This window comes from Chelmon rostratus, chromosome 14 (genome assembly GCF_017976325.1).
Source record: "Chelmon rostratus isolate fCheRos1 chromosome 14, fCheRos1.pri, whole genome shotgun sequence".
Lineage (NCBI taxonomy): Eukaryota > Metazoa > Chordata > Actinopteri > Chaetodontiformes > Chaetodontidae > Chelmon > Chelmon rostratus.
Genome location: NC_055671.1, coordinates 15,362,918 through 15,384,227, shown reverse-complemented (window position 1 = coordinate 15,384,227; position 21,310 = coordinate 15,362,918). Strand labels below are relative to the sequence as shown.

Below are 21,310 nucleotides of genomic sequence, written 5' to 3'. Positions count from 1 at the left end.
AATCTATTTACACTGTCACATTATGGGCAATCACCTCCGATTTGGGGCCTAAAAGCTGGTCCCCTCAAGGTAAACCCTTAAACTTTGGGGTTGAGATTTGGGTTTTTGGTTGAGGTTAAGTCTTCAGGAGATTAATGGGATGCAATGTCCTCCTAAGTGACAGAAACAAGTCAGTGTGTGTGTTACAGTCATAGTTTCCATGTAAAAAGAGGACACATCATCAGACCCACAGGATACCAGTCATCCCCTGGGAATCTAGGTTTTGCTCTTTTTTTTCTTTCTTTTTTTTTTTTTACCTTCGTCTGCCTTCTTAATTATGTGAGATAGTTTGCATTCCTCACCATTAAAGGTATCTTGGCCAGTTCTGCATACATCTTGGGCTTGTGCACTTCCAGTGAATTCCAAACAGCTGCAGAAACAGCTCCGGCAAAATATCCGTTTTTTCAATGCAACCCATCGCTAAAATGTGTTTCCAGCCACCTGGTTTTATGCAGTTACTGTTTTTATTGCTTTTATTCGATGTGCATATTTAAAAAACTGAGTGGAAATACCTAAAATGAAAATCAAAACTTGAATTATTGTAAAAATGCAAAATTGGAAAGGAACAACACGGTGGTTAAGGTCTGGTTAGGTTGAGGTACCAAAACACTTGGCTAGGGGTTCGGAAAAGATACTATTTTGACTTAAATATCCCAAACTCTAATGATTTTTTTTTTTTTTTTTTTTGGTAAAAAACATTACTCAAACAGTGGCCTAGCTGTCGTGCACCACCATCCCCTTCACCCCTGGATGAGAAAACTGAACTACGTCACTTTGACATGTATGAAACATATGAGTTTGACGTATGCGTGTTTTGCTGAAACGTACATTGCCAAAATTTTATTCTGGCGACCGAGCTGACAACTGACCATGTTTAAACCAGTTAAAATGTGATTCTCTACCAGAATGAGGAAGACCAAAACAAGAATGAGGAGGAAGAGACAAGACTGCCTTGCTCAAAGGCTTTTCGGTAATGGTTATTGAAGGTTATGGGAGTCTGTTCTCCCATCTGTATATCTGTTCAAAATTCAAAACAACCTCCTGATTGCAGACTCACTGCTGTAAACATTACGCTACATGCGGCCCAGTCCAGCTGGTCAAACTTTGTTTTAAACATGTGAAACAATGTCTTTTTCACTAACCCACACACCAATATAAACACACCCATTTCCATAAAAGATCAACCTTATGTCATTTTCCCAGTAGACTGAAGCATCTGCAGCGAATCAGCCTCGCTTTTCCCTCACCTCCCTCTTTCCTCTCTCTGTCTCCCACTCACTTGTTTCCACCCTCTTCCTCTATGTTTCCCTCCTTGCATTTTTCTGTCATTAGGAACAAGTGTAACTGGCCAAAATCGTCCTGTTTGCTGTCATGCACAGGTGCTTGTCGTCAGTCTGTCCTGTCTCATCAGTCACACTGCTGCCCCAAAACTCCAAAAGGAAAGGAAAATTGAAAAAAAAATGATTGCTAGATGCCTTTCCCATGCTCTGTTAAGAGCTTAACTCTTTCAGTTACATCATGAGATGGCGTTACTATGATCCATGCCACCAACTGTGTATGGCTGAGTGTTTTCCTCAGTTTTCACAAGTATGTCTGTCTTGTACGTCCTTGAGACATCTTTGTCCTCGTTGATGCCAGCTACACAGGTGTTAATTTACTCTCTCTGTGTTCTATTAAATAGTTAATTGAATCTGGTCATTAAAAACAGCTGCTTTTGGGTCTGTCGCACAAGATCAGTAAAAGTGTTATTTATGTGTGTGTGGGGAATGAGAGGGAGAGAGACACAGAGAAACAACCTGATCGGTCAGCCGTAGTGTTTGCTTGTGATTATTCCATCTCAGAACCAGTTGTGCTCAGTACATGACTTCTTGGGCACCCCACTGTTCATGTTCCTAGTTCACACACTGGAAGTCCCCCCCCCTCCTTGTGCATGCTGTTAATGGACCGGACCTGTCTGTGCAGCGTGGCGGACACATCTACTCACTGGAATTTCCCATGGCCGATCATCATCTACGGTCACGGACGCCTTCCACCCCCGCCACCTCGCCCACTCCCCATCCCAACGCAACAAAGAGGGAAAACAAATCAAACAATTCACAGTTTCCCATTATTCTCTCTGTCTGTCAGCATATGGTTCCAATCAGCAGGGTGTGTGCGTGTGTGTGTGTGTGTGTGTGTGTGTGTGTGTGTGTGTGTGTGTGTGACACCATGTGAATGTTTCTATTTTCCATACATTTTCTCCTCAGATACAAAGCTCTTTGTCCACACTTTTTCTACATCTTTTGGCTCCTCCTTCCTCTCACGCCCTCTCCATCTTCCATCTCTTTCTCTCTCTCTCTCTCTCTCTCTCTCTCTCTCTCTCTCTCTCTCTCTGTCTCTCTTCTACTATTTTAGTCTTGCTTGTCTTGGCTGCAAGTCAGACCTCAGGCAGACCTAGAGGTCTTTTTCCCAAGCGATCTCCAGGGTGGACTCCAGGGAACCAGGCTCACACACACACACACACACACACACACACACACACACACACACACACACACACACACACACACACTGAGACCCTGCCTTCACAGGCTCTGTCCATGTCCTCCTCTGTGTCGGCTCCTGTTCCATATCTTTCTCTGTCTGCACCTCCTTGTTGACTCATAGAATACTGTTGCATTACTTCTAAACTGTGTTGCAGTCATACTTTATTGGAAAACAGAGAACATTGTGTTCAAAGACAAGTATCATGCTCTTGGTCTGGCTGAACTCTCTGTACCACCTACACCCATTTGTACATTACATGCTTTGTGGGTGTTTTAAGGCTTTGTTTATCCAGGTTAGTCCCACTGAGATTAGGGATCTCATTTGCAAGGAAGACCTGGTCGAGACTGCAGCAGCTCATTTGTTCATAGACAGAAAAATACAAATACAAATGCACCCACAAGGTTGATCTAGTGTGATAGCTTTTCGTGAAATTGAATGAGACTGAAAAATGTTATTGATTAATAACAAGATCTGTTCTGTATCCTTTACTCCACCTGGCAGAAAAGGTATTTCTAAAGATATTACATGAGTTACCACTTAATGTCAAACCTCAGTCTTCAGTACATAAGAATTAGCATCAATATATACTTTAAGTGCCAAAAGTACCCATCATACAGAATGGCCAATTTTGAATAATATACGTTGTAAAACTGGATTATAATTATCCATCACTTCAGTGTCAACATCTTTATATACTGCTAGGTAGCTCCATGTATAATGATACATAATCACTTCTTTAATCATATCTTGAACTTACAATCTGAATCTGCAAAGAAACTAGTGACTAAAGTTATAGAATGAATGTAGCGTAGTAAAAAGCGCAATATTTGCCCCCAGTACACAGTGGAGAAGAAGCAGAAAGTAGCATAAAATGGAAAATGGAAAGCACAACTACCTCGAAATTGTACTAAATAGTACAGTGAATGGCAGCATTGTCTGCAAGCCATATTTATTGAGTATGCTTCAACCTTTGACCATCCATGAGTAATACATTTAATATTGAACTTACAGTTCTGACTGCATGATGGCAGCAGTCAGGAAAACAACACATTCTTCTGTTAGGTTTGAAATTATTTTGCATTTTTTAAAGGCTTCAAAACTTACAAAACAGTCCTGTTGTGACCCTATGACCCAACTATGAGAACTGCTGTACACGGGAAGAAGTTTCAGCAACCAACAGCAGGATTACAGTGCTATCTAGTGGTGATGCAGGGTAGACTCTACCTGCAAAACACGAAGTTCTATGACTTCAGCAGAGAGTTACTGGTGGTTTCCAATGTGCAGAGGATAAAATATTTACTAAAATAAACATGACGAGTGCACTCCTGTCATGTCTACTGCCATGAATACTTCTACTGTGAGTTGATCTCATCATTTCACATGAGGGATGGCACAGTGGTGCAGGAAGTATTCAGGTGTCTGTTGTAAAGCATCCACAGTGATTCAATGTTGTGTAACAGTGCAAACAAATTTTCAGCATTAAAATGTGTGTTTTTCAGTTGTATGGTAATATAATTGGAGGATTGTTCAGCCTTGGCAGATGTGTGTGTTCCTGAGTGTTTTCTAGTGCTTGTGTTTTGTTCAATAAAATAGAGCTTTCATCATTTATATATGCAAAGCATTATTTAGAATAAATGTTAAAAACTGAATGAACTCTTCAGTCTACACTCAAGATTTGGTTGAAGCACATAATTCATCAAGCTCATCCTCTGGCTGAAGAGTATGCGATGGAGTAATTGAGAAGTTGAACAAAGTTACTCTTTGATGCAATACTAAGCGTTCATCACTAGAGGGCTATATTTCCAGTTTATTGAAAGAATCGGGCACAGTTAAAATCTACAGACTAGATTATTCAATATCATGTTAAGGCAAAAATGAAGGCTCAACTTTGAAGATGAGCTTCTCTTTCAAACTAATTAGTTTACAGTTAAGTTAAAAAAGGTAAATGACTTGAACCCTTCGCTCAAGTTGTCATGCTAGCCTTTCTCGAAGACAGTGATGATCAATGAGCCAATGGATGGATGGATGATGGGAGGAAGGTGGTGAATGGTAAGGGATGAGGGGGGTGAAGGAGTTAGAGAAGGGAGGTAGATTGAGGGGATGCAGGGAGGGGAAGGATTCTATGGGGGAAGTTTGGGTGGGGGGATATAAGGATATTGGGAGGCAGTTATGAGAAGGGAGGGGAGGGAGGTCAGGGTGACAGGATGTTACTTCCAGTGGAGAAAGTGCGATGCAGTGCCATGTAGGCTGCCATAAATGTTTAAATAGTTAATTGTTCCCTGTGTGTTCTTAATATAGAGGTGCAGTACTTATACATACTTCAAATCTAAGTCACTTAATTAAAATTTTAACCAGGGTTTGGAACTGTTTCACCATAAATGCATCATGACTTTCTATGCCTGGTGCCCTTATAGTTGTTTTGCCCCTGTCCCTCAAGCAGCCTGAGTCCACCACTGCCAAAGACAGTTTATATTTGTAATGATATGTCTGCCTGTGTCCAACTCAGAGATCTAGACACAGGACACTTTGTTTGCATATTATGTACCATATGTGTATGTTAAAGTTAACTGTTTTTTGTTTAAAAATCTCTTTTGCATGAAATACTACGTGATTGTTAATGTTTGAACCTGAGTGGTCAGCTAAGGCTGTTGATGAGCTCATTTTTATATTCCATCTATGACAATCACAAAAAATAGTTTATGTTGGTTGCTTTAAATGAACAGCAAAACAAACAAATGGAGAACAAATAAGGCAGTCCAGTTACGACCCTATGTGACATTACTAAGTAACTATATGAAAACAAGTTTCAGCAACGAACAGCAGGATCATAGTGCTATCTAGTGGAGATGCAGAGTAGATTTCACATGCAAAACATGGAGTTTTAGTGTTCTAGCAGGGAGTTACTGGTGGTTCTTAAGGTGAAGGTGACAACATGTTGTCGAAAGAAATGTGATAAGTGTACTTCTGTATGTCACCTCTACTGCCATGAACACGTTTACTGTGAGGTTTACTTTAATATTACTACTTTAATGAGAAATTTTTCAGTGAGAAGTATTCAGATCATTTCTATTTGTTATCTGTCCAAAAGATCTTTGTTGGTTTGGGCTATTTGTCATAAACTGTCATAATTGCGTGCACACAATTGCAACCAAATAGTTAACAGCATTATTTTTAATGGCCACATTTCAGTGGTTTAATTAGTCTGAGTGACTTAAAATTGCAATATTTTCAATGCTTTTATGCATATCCAAATGCAGACCAAATAAAATCTTGTTTGTTTGTTTTTTTGATGTAGGAAAATGGTGGATGTATGTGCTCCCTGAGTGGTTGGAGACAGTGCAGGAACTACTACCACTGAGGGGAAAATGCACTCTGTAATCTTAAAGTTATGCAGGGGAGATAACAATATCTTTAGACACAATGTCATGATATTTGATTATTTTTAGGTGAAAGATGGGTAAACACTCGTATTAGAAATTGACAACAGAAATCAAGAAAGACTCAATTCCATCGTCATCGCCACATTGTTCCTGCATTATTTTGATTTGCCCACAAACACACATATGACTCAGTCCGCGAGCGAGGGCACATCCTGACGTCTCGGTGACGTTGCCAGAGGACGACGTTTCCGTAGCAACAGGGGCCGGTCCGTTAACCGCAGCGGCCGCTGTAGTAACGGAGCTCATCGAGGAGTACAGGGGATTGTCGTCGGTAACCGGATACCACCTCTGTCTTGTGGGGCGTAGAGACACGGGGGCGACGCAGTATCGAGGCGGCGAGCCCGCAGTTCCGTGTGGAGATGCTGAACATGTGGAAAGTCAGAGAGCTGGTGGACAAAGCGTGAGTATCGAGGCGCAGGTGGAGCTGCTGTTTGCACTAGCTTAACTGCTAAGTGGCTTCCAAGCTAACCGGCTAGCTCGGCGGCTTTAGCCGGGCAGCATCAGCAGCTTTGGGCCGTGACGTCACGGCGATAGCCCCTCAGCTGGTAGCTCCGAGTAGCTGGCTAGCTGCCAATCTTCAACCTTGTGGCATAAATAGAGAAGTGTGCGTTACAAACGTATCTCCTAATGTATATGTTCCACATTGGATCACAGAAGCCGGGAAAATTGCAATATTATAAACTGAAAATGTGTTTCTGATCCAGAACGAAAGCTATCCAGTTAGCTAATTCCGCTAGCATTGCTAAGATCAGGTCGGCTCTTGTACTGTTTCTGTTAATGCTGCTGCAAAATCACGCCCTGTCCCACCCCGGTGATGCCCGCTAACGTTACCTCCACTCTGCATTCACTTAACATTGTATCCCACCAAGGCAGCTAAGCATTAATGATGGCAAGCTAAGTTACCAGATAATTGTATGTGGACAGTAAATTTCCTGCTACTAATTAGCTATCGACCATGTCTCAGTGATACACAGTGCTACTCCGGTCTAACGAGGCCCAAGCCCCCATGGTCCCGGACAGTAGGACAACAAAGCTCGTTAGCCAAACAGACCATACTGTAGTAGCTAATGCTGGTGTCGCAGCCTACAACATCGTGTTGTTTGTCTAAACACTAGACAACGCATGCTTCTTTGCGATGCCTGTCTTTGTGATATCCATTGTTGCAAGTATAATGTGCAATATATTCTATATAATCATGTTACTGTAATCCAACAGGATGGAGAACAACAGCTTCTTGTCCTGTCTGTTCCAAGAGGAAGACTGAATATATGAATAACTTTGTTGAGAAAAACCCAAACCTTGTTCTGGGTTTGTGTTTGGCATCTTGAGGATGTGCTGATGCAAAAAGACTAATGCCTTGTTTGCAGAGTTAGTTGAGATAACTAAGTAAACCTGCTTCTTTGAGCAGGCCGTTTTATGTGATAACCAAGTAAACAACTTTTGTTGTCATTTTGTTGTCACTATCCAGAGGGCTGGGTTTGTTGTAGCTTAAACAAAATCAGTTTTCAGTAGTAGCTTTACAAAGGAAACTGTTATCATATGTTTCATAAAGCAACAACAACACAGTTACATTAAAGGCATGAGAAAAGTGAAAAATAGATCTTATCACAGTAGGTTCAGTTCAGATTAGCCTCAAGCAGTCCACGTGCCTCATCCAAAGTTGAGGAACATACAGTATGTGTATATGAACTTCCTCGACACATTAGAGTCATTGTTTTGTCTGATATTAAGTGACAGCCTTATTTAAAAAAAAGTGTGCTTTGTTTAATAGCACACGAGTTACACTCTCTAAGTGCCTCCTTTGATTGTAGAAGACTGTTTTTTGTTGTGGTTGTTTCTGTTTTTTAGTTTAGTTGTCACCGTCTCAACATTTTAGGTTTTTACTACTGTGGTATAAGAGTTTGCATGTCTTATTGTAGATGAATTTCAGTCGAGTATTCAGAATGCAATTTGTGCATACAGTAATGATGGTGATCCAAATTTAGTCTTTTTATTGGTCACATCATTAGGTACACCTGTAAAATCAAATGCATTCCAATACATTAGCTCGCCCATAAATTCCACCTTTACAAAGATTGTGTTGTTAAGTTTTGATTGACACTGTCAGAGAGGTATTAGTTTAACTACATGTTTATTATTGAGATGAGTGTTGAACTGGACTACGTTATATTGGGAGGCGTTTCAAATTTTTTACTCATCCCATTTAAAAACAAATGGTGGAAGAATATTAGACACATGTTTCAATATAAAGTAATCAAGTACAACACCACCAACTACAACCTCAGTAACAAACATCTGGTACTGTTGAATTAACACCTCTCGAAAAGTCTGAACCAAAACTGGCCATTGTAAGTTTCGTAAAGGTATTATATGCAGCAGAGCTGTTGTCCTGGATTGCAGTGTGTCATGTAGATGTGCTTCATAAAGTGGCCAGGGAGTGTATTTTCAAACATAATACATTCAAAACATACCAGCCAACCACCGTCTCATTTTGTTACAGTGTTGTATTTTTAATATTACACTATTTATTTATCTAACAACTATTTTGATCTTTATGAGATGGATATTTAAAAGTTGGAGGTTTCAGCTCCCTATAGATTGTTAATGTGCGCTTGTATTTTGATAGCAATCGTGTAAACAAGGTTTAATACAGGCCACTGTTATATACATACTTTGTGGGTGCTGTATTAGCTCCAACAGTACTGTACATACTGTATCCACACAACACTGATATCTTGAAAAAGCATGTTATAGAAATACACAATTCACAGTGACAAGGATGGTTTGGTACACTTGTGCCATACTAAAATAATCTTTATTTTTAGGGAGATTTATGAACTCATACATGCATTAAATTTATCCTGTATACCTTTTTAATATAGATCATGGTGATGATGATATATACACTGGTATGGCCAACAAGACTTCCAACAGAAAGTAGTTTACATTTACATGTTCAATAGGGCTGCGACTTACACTTGTTTTCATTATCAATTCATCGTTTAGTAAAATGTCAAAAAATAGTGAAAAAAGGTTCATCACAGTTTCTTTGAGCCCAAAGTGATGTCTTCAACTTGCTTCATTTGTCCAACCAACAGTCCAAAACCCAAAGACTCTTCATTTTCTGTCATAAATTACATAGAAAAGAAGCAAATCTTTACATTTAAAAAGCTGGGACCAGCAAATATTTTGACATTTTGCTTGAAAGATGTTTATCAAAATATCGACGAATCGTTGCTGCTCTAATTTTCAGTCCTGTCAACAAATGCATTTTGAGAACAGAAGTAACAGTAAAAATGCTAACATGTCAGTCATATTTCATTTTCATAGTTTGAAAGTGGTGAGCTCTCCAGTTGGCTCTGCCTTTTAAAGGACCAATTATGTCACAAATGTGATAAGGGAATAAAAGGAAGTAAGTAGAAGAAAGTTGCATAAAGGAGAGATGAGTGAAGAGACTGAAGAAATGAGACAGGGAATTTATCAAAGTAGCACAGACGGAGAGCTCAACAGAGCTTTAGATGGAGTAATAGACACCAGCTCCCATCAGCTGTTGGTTGTGCCTGACTGGGCATGATGAATACACTCTATTATTGATCTACCTCAACAGAGCTGGCAGCGGTGGCCTTGCTTTTCCTGCAGATTAAGAGTCACGCTATTATGGATCTCTCGCTGTCTGTGCCTGTCTTATCTGCTGACAGTAACACAGTCAAAGGCCGCCCTGTAATGTGCAGATGTCTCTTACTTTCCTTTAGTTGGTAGGGTGGCAGAGCTCAGAGGAGAAAGAGACAGAGAGGTAAGGTAGGAAAAGAGAGCAAGGGGGAATAAAGGAGTGATGATAGGATTGAAAATTGGGCAAAGTGAGGAGCAGGAGATAAAACGGGATAGAAAATGAAGTGAAGAGATTGAAATTTGAAAAAAAAAATCCATCAGAAGAAGGAGGGATGAATGACAGTGGGAAGGAGCAGTAGATAGAGTCGTGATGGAGAGGAGAGGTAGAGGTGTGTTTCAAGCTGCAGTGCTTTGGCTCTAGTTTTTGCCAGGGGTCTATAGAGCAACTCATGCCCATCAAGAGATACAACACACACACACAGAAAAACAAACACGGCAGCTGGTGAGCCCACAAAAACAAAGAAGGCAGGAAGCAGACATTGCTCATGGGGAGGTTCGGCTGTGTTTACCTCACTGTTTTACACGCACACACACACACAAACACACACAGTCACTCACACAGATGGATATGCACACCCTGCTCACCTCACTATGCTTGTGTGTGCATGTGAGCATACATGCATGTCTGTTCTCTGAAGTTCAATAGTCACAGCACCAACTGTTAGGAAGCTGTCATTCATTATTCAGTTAGCTGAAATTGTCCTTATCTGACTCAGTTTCATTGTGTGTTGTGTGTATGACACACACACAAATATGGCTATCTTGTTTTTCACAGTTATTCTCAGGAGTGTGTAGCAGTAGGTAGCCATCTGTGATGGATAGAGAGTGTGTGTGTGTAGAAGTTAAATATGATAATGACACTCTGCTAGCCCGAGAGATTGTCATTTAATAGTTGCCCTTGTGTTTCCTCTGCTTTGTAAATATGTGTGTTTTTTATTGTCTGTATTTCGGTCTGCCTGACCTCTGGAAATGTGACGAGTGAAGTGTGAAGAGAATCGGCACAGAACATTTGCTGATTTGAACAGTTGCAGCAAGGCTGACTGACTGAAAGACTGACAATAATAAACGTTCACCACGTTCATAATAAGTTAACAGAAAGATAAGAAGTGAAAGCCAACTTTACATGTTTGAAATACTGATGGTAATACAAATATTTAGCGGGTGAAATTTCTGAAGGAAAATTTATGTTTGTGTCAACAGCACCAACGTGGTGATGAACTACTCAGAGATCGAGTCCAAGGTGAGAGAGGCCACCAATGATGATCCCTGGGGACCCTCTGGACAACTAATGGGAGAAATAGCCAAGTATGTGTAACACACACATATACATGGTTACTGTATGTGCAAGTAAATGCATGCATGTTATCACAAAGGCAGCAGATAAACTCTGTAGTGTCATTACACACACATTCATACAAGATGTTTTATTAAGAGTTCTGCAAGAATGACAAGTAAGGCTAATACTCCACAGGCTCTGTTTACTAGACCTGATTCTGTTTTGGTTTACCTACATGGGTCTTCTAGCACTATAATAAGTTTGATTGTGTCTGTGTGTGTGTGTGTTTGTGTGTGTAGATCTACCTTTATGTATGAGCAGTTCCCAGAGGTGATGAACATGCTGTGGACCAGGATGCTGAAAGACAACAAGAAGAACTGGAGACGAGTCTACAAGGTGTGGATATACTCTAGTTGGCAGGTTGCCCTTGTTGTATCTGTATTGTGTTGCGCGGCTCAGCTCTGCTCTGTATTGTTCTGTCAGAATTTTCTAAAGCTGAGTCACTGTGTTTTTTTGTGCTTGAGTGATTGAGCGTGTGAACTGCACTGATTTCAGAAGAAACAGTGTATCTTTTGGCTCTCACTGTATTGAGGCTTTTTTTTTCATTCTTTCCTTAATACCCCCAAATCCTGTATAGTGCAAAGTTCAGAGCATTGCACCTCCAATACATTCTTGTGTACTGGCCACATATTCCTATGAAACTGATAAGCAAAGATTATAAATAATAATGATAACTATCTGAAGTAAAAATAAATTTTACTTGACCGGTTGAGTGAAACAGAACTGACTTAAAACTTTTTTAGGTAAGATTATTTCTTATTGAACAATGCTGACTACATCTCCCTATAGTGACCTCTTTTATGATGTCTCTCACTCCATCTCTTGCTATCTCGCTTTTTTCTCAATCTCCCTCCATCAGGCTTTACTACTGCTGGCCTATCTGATCAGGAATGGGTCTGAAAGAGTCGTCACCAGTGCCAGAGAACACATCTACGACCTGCGATCTCTTGAAAACTACCACTTCATTGGTGAGTCTCTAAATGAAAATTAGCTACCTCTTTATCGGTTAAATGGTTCAACTTTACTTTTCTGGAAATTGAGATATCTTGTGTGCACATTAGACACTATAAGAAAGACCACTGAGTCCCACTTAGTCATTCTGTGGGGAGCTTGACTATGATATGCTCAGTAAAATTTCATTCCAATCTGGCAATTTGATCATTCTTGTCTACAAGAAGGAATTTTGGACTGATGGTGGTCCTAGGTAGCCTAGTATCCCCACACTAATTCGGAAATGCAAATTGGTCCAGAACCTCTCAATTAATTTTCGATTTCCAAGGAGCATTATCACTGACCAAATGCTCTGGACACAATTAAATTAAGACCTACAACCACTCAGAGCAATGAAACAACATACACAGCTCAAAGCATAGATGAAATGTAAGCCTGTAAACTTGCACTGAATTGTAGTTTAGGGAAGCTAGCTAACTACTAATGTTGACACAAAGAGCAGCATTAATCCCAACCTGCTGCTTTGTTTGTATTGATCTCGTTATAATGTCATCAACTCAACACTACAGCTACTAGCAAGCTAGCTTCCATCCATGGTTATCATGCAATGCATTTGGCCAAAAGTCACCAGTTACCTTGTCACTTGTGAAACCAAAGTACCAACAGTGCAGTAATGCCATTGCCTTAAGAAAGGCAAACTTTTAAATTAGACCTTGTAGATTTACACCGCTGATTGCACAAAAGTTGGGATGCTGTGTAAAACATAAATAAAACACAATGCCAAACCCTTGTTATTGGCCAGGGTCCGTGGTACTAGATATAAGGTCAGCGTATAACCAAAATTACTTTCCACAACAAATGTCATAGCAGTCTAGTCAGTAGTTCTCCTCTTATAGTTTTCTATCTTTGTGTTTTTGTGCACTTGTGTCTGTCAGATGAGAATGGTAAGGATCAGGGAATCAATGTTCGTCAGAAGGTGAAGGAGATGGTGGAATTCGTTCAGGACGATGACAGACTGAGAGAGGAGAGGAAGAAAGCCAAGAAGAACAAAGATAAATACATTGGAGTTTCCTCTGACAGTATGGGAGGAGGAGGAGGAGGAGGAGGAGGAGGAGGAAGCATGAAGAGCTGTAAGTAATTCACTACATCTCCCATGGCAGCTCAGTCAGTCAGATGTGGATTAAAATGATAATTACTGCTGACAAATATTAGAGTAAAGCTCCTATTGATCCAGTAAAGTAAAATTTCAGGTGACTGCTTTGCAGATGTTCCTTGTCCCACTACTTTCGTTCAAGTACATTCAGTCTGATAAATAGCTCTGTAGATAGATTAATACAGAAAATGTAACACAACATGAATTTTGTTTACCCAGTGTATTTAGTATTTCTAATTAGAGTTCAACTGCTACAATGCAAGGATTTCCTATTTTATATTATTGTAAATTGTATACCTTTTGATGTTTGTTCACTAATCAGACAGAAGAACAGGACATTTTATAGACCAAATGATTAATCAAGCAAATATTGAAATGATAATTTGCAGAAGAATTATTGTTGCTTTGTCATGTATTTATTATAGATAGTCAGTTGTTACAAAGTCTCTCTCTCTCTTTCTCTGTCGTTTTCTGTCTTCATCCCTCCAGCCAATGAGTTGGATCGGAGTAAGTGGGATGAGGACTGGGATAAGAGCAGAGGAGCTTTCCCCTTTAGTGAGAAGCTCGGAGAGATCAGTGACAAGATAGGCAGCACCATCGACGACACGCTCAATAAGTTCAGAAAGAAGGAACGAGACGACTCACCCGACAGAATCAGGTGAACATTGTCCATGTGTACATTTAGATATGTTTCTAAAATGTCTTAGTTAATGCTTGTTTTGAAATGGTCTGAGGATATATAGTTAAGTTACTACGTGCTTTTTTGGTGTGCTTAGTGGTGTTAAAATAGCTAATTGGCTTCTTCTTAACAGCTGCCATTTTAAACTTGGAATCATTCAACAAAAAGAAAACAATGCACAGAGCCACCCACTTGTTACACATCAGTGGACAGTTGCACCAGCTATATGCAAGTTCTCTCTTAATTTACGGTGAAGAAATCCAAACTAAATGATGCGTTGAAACTAGATAGTTTGATACTAAAGCTGCATCGTTGTTTGGTTGCACTGCAGACACATAAGGCTCATCTTAAATAGCACCAATCACACATTGCTATACAACAAGTATAAAGCAGCAAAACTGTCAGTAGCAAAATCTTCTGAGTGCTGCTTCTCACTCTTCTGGTTGCCATAGTGACAACGAGGAGGACCGAGCATCGAGAAACGGTAGGCAGGAAACCCTTGAGTTCAAAGATGAGGAAGAAACTGTCACAACAAAGAGCATCCAGATCACACAAGCAACAGAAACCACAACCACCACCACACGGAAACGCAGTGGAGCAACAAGCAGTAAGACTCTGGACCTGGGTGCTGCAGCTCATTACACTGGAGACAAAAGCCCGGAGGAGAAGGTACTCACACAAACTCCAAATGTGAGATACATTTTCATTAGTAAACATTTAACCACCATATCTTTCCCTACTCCTGTCTTTAGTCATCAGTCAGGCAGTCTTCCAGTAGCGGTCTAGCTGACCTGCTAGTGATTGACCCTTCATCCAGTCAAGGCACTACAACAGGTAACCACGAACCTATGTTTACACAAAGATATGTTTTTAGTCCTTTGCTTTTTGTACGTATGAGTGAATGTTTGTGTCTGTCCATCCAGGTGGAAGTTCGGACCTCATTGGTGGCTTTGCTGACTTTTCCTCTCCTGCAGCCTCTGCCAGCCTCCCAACCTCCACCGGTAAACTTGTTCTTAGCTCTCTCAGCTCCTCCTCTAGTGATTGTAGGGTACTTTCACACCTGTAGATCAGCTCAAACAAAATCCAGTGGGTGGTCCATCTGCTTTCAGACTATAAATGCCATACCAGTCCACTTGGAAACGGATGAAGACCCTTCTTTTCAAGTGGTCTCAGTTTGGTTGTTTGCTCCGCTCCAGGGTTCAATTGACTGTACTAACTTGGCAAAACCACCAGGGTTCTTTTTAACTGAACCAAACAGGTCATGTGTAAAACACCTGTAGGTGCTGAAATCTACTCTCTTAGTTCTCTCTACTACTACTCTCTTGTTTTCAGTGTATTTTGTTTCATCGTGGATGTGTAATTTTATGACATGAATTTTTGTGAAATTTATGACACAGAGAAGTGGAGTGGGGCAGTTCATGTCAAAGTCCAAGATGAGTATTACAATCATAATTAAACGTGTCAATGCTCTTTTGTGGCCAGCTGCTGCATCATCCAATGGAAATGGAGAATTTGGAGACTGGAACGCCTTCTCCGCCAATTCACCAACTCCATCAAGTTCTGGCCCCTCCCAGCCTGTCACTGACCTGTTTGGCAGCGTACAGTCACCCACAACCTCTAATACCGCCCCCGTCCCACCTTCTGCCGAGCTCTTTGACCTGATGGGTGGAGTTAACCATCAACTATCCAATCCACATACAACACTGAGTGCCTCTCAGAGCATGACTTTCTCTCTGGGAGGGGCAATGCCAGGAGCATCTGTCGCTATGCCCACCATGCCCCTTTCTCGCTCTCAACAGGTACTTACTCATCATAGGAAAGCCTGCTTAGTCTTTAGTAATGGAATTCACTGTCTAATTTAATAGTGCAATAAAAAAAGTTAGAAGCAATGACAGAAACACTCAGCATTGCTGCCAAGATGATTAAAAATGTGTCTGTGCATTATTTAAAGTTTTTTGTTCCAATTAAAGAAAAAAATTATAATCCAGTTCAAAGCTGTCAGTTGTTTTCAGTTTTTGATTTTGGGTACACATTTTAGAATATGCCATGGTTCTTGTTTTGTCATCAGAAATTGTTCTTACTCTTGGTTTTTGAGTTCAGTGAACTCTGTATGTCATAAGTATATTCTTTGTGTATTTATCAAAATGTAAAATATTTGTAATTTATTTCAGAGCTTGGGAGGAATTACACCCCAGCAGGCCATCGGACAACAGCAGAAGGTTGGTGTTGGAGGTCAAGGATCGTTAGGGTCGACCTGGTCTGACCCCTCTGTTAACATCAGCCTGGACTTCCTATCAGCAGGCCTCAACCCCACTAAGACCCCACCTACACTCAACAATATCATCCAGCAACAAGGTATCATGTTCCATTCAGTAATTCAGTTTCACTGTGTATTTTACACTGCAAGTGGATGAAAAAAAAAAAAAAAAAATCTGAATTATGCAGGATATCTGCAGCTCTTGAAAAGTTGGAAAAAAGCAGGGCTTTAGCGTTCCTCAAAATAAAAAAACCTTTGACGGTATTAAAAAGGTGAGAGGTGTTGAATTTCATTTAAAAGCTTTAGATATTCTTTCTAGCCTATCATAAGCATAAACATTATGATAAATGATAAAAATGATAAAAATCACCAGTATTGTTCCAGACCTCTGACCTTGTAAAATCCTTGTTAAACTTCAATTAATTAGCTATTTTTTTGAAGTCGTTAACCCATCCATCCATTCATTTTCTGCTCCTTATCCAGGTCTAGGTCATGTTTAATAATTGATAAAGATTATAATAGGACTTATTGGTATATACACCTGGGAAAATATGATGTAAATGTCAATATATTCATGGACTGGGTAAATGATTCTAAGCCATACTAAGTACGATGTCTTTCATACTCTGGCTGGTATGACCGTGAAACGAGTATTAAATTGCATTCTGTATGGTCTTAAAAATGTCTTTAAAAGTCTCAAAGAGTTAATGAATTAATCGAATCACCATGTAATTTAGTGGGACAGGTTGATGTCAGGAAACATTTAGAATGTACATTGTTTAGATAAGACTGGTCAGTGTAATTATTTGACAGAAAAGACGTTCAAAGACTTTGTAACCTAAGTAACCCAAGTGGTAAAACAGAGTGGATTAACTCCTCCCTGCCCCTATGTGTCTGTGCAGGAGTGCCTCCTGTCAACCTGTTGGCCCAAAACTTCGGAGGATTGAACCTCAGCTCCCCGCCTCACGTGACACCCATTAGACCACCAGCCAATCCCATGATGGCAGGCAATGCCATGACAATGGGTATGCCTGCATCGATGGCAACTGGCATGCCTGCTTCATTGGCGGCAAGTATGCCCCCTTCAATGACCACGGGTACCATTGGGATGGGGGGGATTCCTGTAAACCAAGGCATGATGGGAATGAACATGAGCATGAATATGGGCATGGCCACTCCAATGATGATGAGTGGTATGGCTGGGATGGGAGTGCCTGGAGTGGGGATGGGCCTAACACACTCAATCACCCCAGCCGTTGTTCCACCCAAACAAGATGCCTTCGCTAACTTTGGCAGTTTTGGGAAATGAAGGAGTGCAAGTGTGTGTGTGTGTGGGTGGGTGTGCAGGTGTGTGCGGGTGAGTGACTGAGAGTGTGGGTATGCATGTCTGACATGATGAGAGTGTGAACCACTGAAGGACTGCTGTACTTGAAGACAACTGCATGTTTCTCTCTCTGCTTTTGTTCCCCTTGGTGAGCTGGCACCAGCAATCATTCACCATGATGTTGGAGGTAGGGTAGAAGACGCACTAATGCCTCCCTAAAAACTTGGTATTTCACCCAGATGGGCATGTTTTTGTAAGACGTAACAGTGTATGTTTCTGCGAGCTCTGAGTGCACATTATTAAATAAATTTGCAAAAATCCTCCATTATTTTGGTTTGATGAAAAAGAGAAGTTGGACTGATTGGTAAATTATGTATAAGTTGTCAAGTTTGAAGGAATGCGGAATGGTATTCTGGTTTTCTTTTAATTTATATATTTGGTCTCACACCTATATACATGGAAATTGAGTCTGCCTTTTAAGCCTGTTTGGGCAAGGCATCTATCAATGCAAGATACTACTTCGATATCAGAATACAAACCACCCAACTGAGTAGATTTTTGTTGTTTGACATAATTTGGTCCATCTAAATGTCTGTAAATTTTCGCACTTAGTTGTACATATTTTCCAGCATACTGTAACGTTATGCTGGTCAATTGGAGAATTCATCAACAGTCAGCTAAAAGTCATTTGAAAATCTGCAGGGAAGTCTTTGATCACCAGAAAATAAATAATCATCTCTGTTTGAGGTTAAAATGATGCATGAGGTCTACTGCAAGTTAAATCTTGGGTTTAAGGCAAAGATTATGCTAGTAGGTGACTTTTTAGGTTCCGATTTTGCTCACTTATCCAAGTGATGAGATGATCAAATGCGAGCTGACGAGAACAGGATGTAAGGCTGGCCCGCGTGAAATACCAAGTGTATAGGGCTTCCTCCTCACCCAGTGGTAATATCATGTGTGAATGATGTCACACAGTGGACTCCCCAAGAGCAGGGCAGGTGTCAATCCACAGCCTCTGGTTACTACTTTCCTGTGGGGAAAGGATCCTCATCTTAACCTGTTTTTATGTATAAACTACAGTATAACCCCCCATCATTACAAAAAACATCACTGCAAAAGTTGTTCTCTCTGACTGCAGTAGCGCTGACTCAGATGAAAGTGGCATTGCTGCCTTAATTCTGCATTATAGCCTGAGATATGTTTTATATAATTTCAATCAAATTCAATTTAAGCTATTGCATTATCGCCAGGGGGCGACTCTGTTACTGTCCCTCAATAACAGTGTAACTGTTAGAATGTCTGGAGTCTACTGAATCCATACTCCAGTCCTCCAGCAGAGGGCAGGATGGGTGTGCGCATTGTGTTAACGCTGAATCGTCTCACTTATTCTTGAGCCATATTACAGTGGATGAATTACATATTCATCCAACTCCTACTGTTTGTTCAATACAAGTAAAGCCTTGAACTGCTCAGAACAAAGGGCCCCTAAAATACTGCAGGGCTCTTTATATTACAATAATAAGTTACTGTAAAAAGGGATACTTGTCCTCTATTTTCCATTCTTTCAGATCAATGCCAGATGAAACTGTCAGTCAGTATTTTAGTAAGAGTACTAGTCACTGATATTTTCTCTTTATTTCTGACCCACATACACCTATTCTGTCTATTCTACTTTTTGCAAACATACACTGTTTATAGATAGAGGTACAGATTTTTTAAGAGTTTTTTCAAACTGGCTGTGGGAAGAGACGGAAACGAACAATCTACAAGCCTGAACATCACAATCCTCTAAATTTCTTCCATGTTTGAGGCAGCGGAACACCACTGAACTTTAGGGAAAACCCAGCAATGTACCTTTAATTACAAAGTATTTTTGCCAGCATATTTCACCCTGCAGCACACTTGGTGGTCTCTTGGTGCAAAGGTTGCATATCTGCAGCCCACAAATCGCGTACTAGAAAACACCCACCTTTACATCTGACGTGGATTAGATACATTGAAGGATTTTTTTTCATCAGCTGAGTTTTAATGAATGATTCCTATGGTTAGCCGAGACCAATCTTAAGGGTTTTTTGGCGGTCTCGAGTGAAGTGTATGTTTGAGGATAAGAGTGAATGAGTGTGTGTGACTTTGTGTGTGGGTATAGTTTTCTCTGTTTGATGTGCAAACACAGCTAAGCAGAGCCTCTTGTCATTTTCTGAGGCACTGCACTCCAAATGACCAAATCTTTATTTTGTTACTCTCAGAAGGATGATTCCATAGCTATTAGTTAAATATTTCATTAGTTTACTTGAAAGGTTATGTTCATATGGGAGAGCTACTAATACCATAATTTAGTTGACGGGAATCATGTTTTTGTTTCTTTTTCAGTACAGCTTGTTTCATTTGATTGTACTCTATATTTTCTGTACTTCATTCGACATTAAATTAAATTATAACATTAAATATTCAGTTTCCTCCTTTTTTTGACTGTAGACTAGTCTGTCTGAATGATCTTACTAATATTTGCATCACATTTGATCCATACATACTGTAGTTGTTACCATTGAGGACACTATGGCCATGTCCTCTGTATTTGTAAAATGAATTTGGAGGTTTTAACAACCATAGGCGAAGTTACATTCTGTAATTTAAAAAACTGGTGGATAATCTATAGGTTGAATTCTGTATTTTTAAAAACTTGTTAAAATGTAATTTTGACAACTTTTACACCGACAAATAAACAAAGGAAATGTGTTACTTTCCCACCAGTTTTATTTCTAGTTGTGCATAAAAGTGTATGTACAGGTGTAATGTACAGACGATACAATTGAACAGTTAACTAAATCAATAAAAAATGTAAATAAATACGTTCCTGCTGTCTGGTAAATATTTCCAGGAAGAAGGGACCTGACCTCAGCATTGCAATAATTCTGAAAACATCCCTGATTCTTCAGTGTGTGTATTTATATAGTGTTATTCAGCCAATCAGTAGCAATGAAAGCCTTGTAAATGTCTTTTCTGCCATGAAACCAAATGTTAAAAAGCTAAATGGCTAATAGCTAAACAGCTAACTGGAGCTTAATCTGTTTAACAACCAGTAGAGTTCTCTGTTGTCTGGGCAACCAACAGTTTGTAATGCAGCAGAGATGCAAACAATGAAAACCAGACCAAACCCAAACTTACAGCGACGGTCGTTATAATGGACAGGCTCCCGAAAAAAGAGAGGGAGACCCGAGTGTGTCAAACACAGGCCAGGACCCGGCCACCCCCGCCTGCCCGTCCTTTCAAACCAGAGAGGGGAATCACCTTCAGCTGCTGGAAAGGGGACCGACACCTGGGAAACGTTCCTCGCCTCCGTTGGAGCAAGTTATCATTTGAAGATGGAAAGCTACCGCCCAAATGACTGTCTTTAAAAACAAACTACCGCTTCATGGAGGCGTGTCACCGGAGACTGTCGCCTCAGGTTCCCCGGTTAGTCAGTCTGGTGGGCATGTTGTCCCGCTTCAAGTCACCAACTGGCAAGATACGCCACAGACCACTGCAGCTGGAGAACCCCTGAACCCCGACCCAGTCCACCTCAGCCCAACCACACCCAGACCAGGTGGTGGTAATCCAGTCATCAGCTCTACCACCAAGCCAATGGAGAGAGGTACAGTGGTCCCACAGGGTCTGTCTGTGGGGGTTGTAACACAAGCAGAGAAATAAGAAAATGAATATGAAATGTTCAGAATAACAAAAATACAAATTAGTATTTTCTTTGTGAGATCGTTTAATTGTACTTAGAAAGTCAAAATTCTGACTTTCCAAAGTAAAAGAGATAGATACTACAGACAGACTGTCAGAAGTCACAATTCAGCCAAGTCAAACCTTGTACTTTCTGGGTCAGAGTTATGGGATATTATCAGAATTTTGATATAATAATAATAGAATAATAACTTATTCGACTTAGTATCA

General features: G+C 40.3%; 1 protein-coding gene across 1 annotated transcript; it reads left to right on the top strand.

Annotated features, from left to right (window-relative positions):
- Positions 1-6,250: 6,250 nt before the first annotated feature.
- LOC121617172 (clathrin interactor 1-like) lies at positions 6,251-19,983 on the top strand. The gene is made up of 12 exons (XM_041952243.1): positions 6,251-6,405; positions 10,875-10,979; positions 11,250-11,346; positions 11,870-11,978; positions 12,897-13,091; positions 13,604-13,772; positions 14,246-14,462; positions 14,546-14,627; positions 14,717-14,794; positions 15,276-15,592; positions 15,965-16,148; positions 16,953-19,983. Exons 1-12 carry the CDS (start codon positions 6,365-6,367, stop codon positions 17,357-17,359), a joined length of 2,001 nt encoding a protein of 666 aa, XP_041808177.1. The 5' UTR covers positions 6,251-6,364; the 3' UTR covers positions 17,360-19,983.
- Positions 19,984-21,310: the final 1,327 nt, after the last annotated feature.

What these genes read in the sequence shown, in the direction of transcription:
- LOC121617172 (XM_041952243.1), top strand. Translation starts at nt 6,365, where the DNA reads ATGCTGAACATGTGGAAAGTCAGAGAGCTGGTGGACAAAGC. An exon ending in AGAGAGCTGGTGGACAAAGC is followed by an intron (nt 6,406 to 10,874) that starts GTGAGTATCGAG and finishes TTGTGTCAACAG; the next exon opens with CACCAACGTGGTGATGAACT. An exon ending in CAGTCAAGGCACTACAACAG is followed by an intron (nt 14,628 to 14,716) that starts GTAACCACGAAC and finishes CTGTCCATCCAG; the next exon opens with GTGGAAGTTCGGACCTCATT.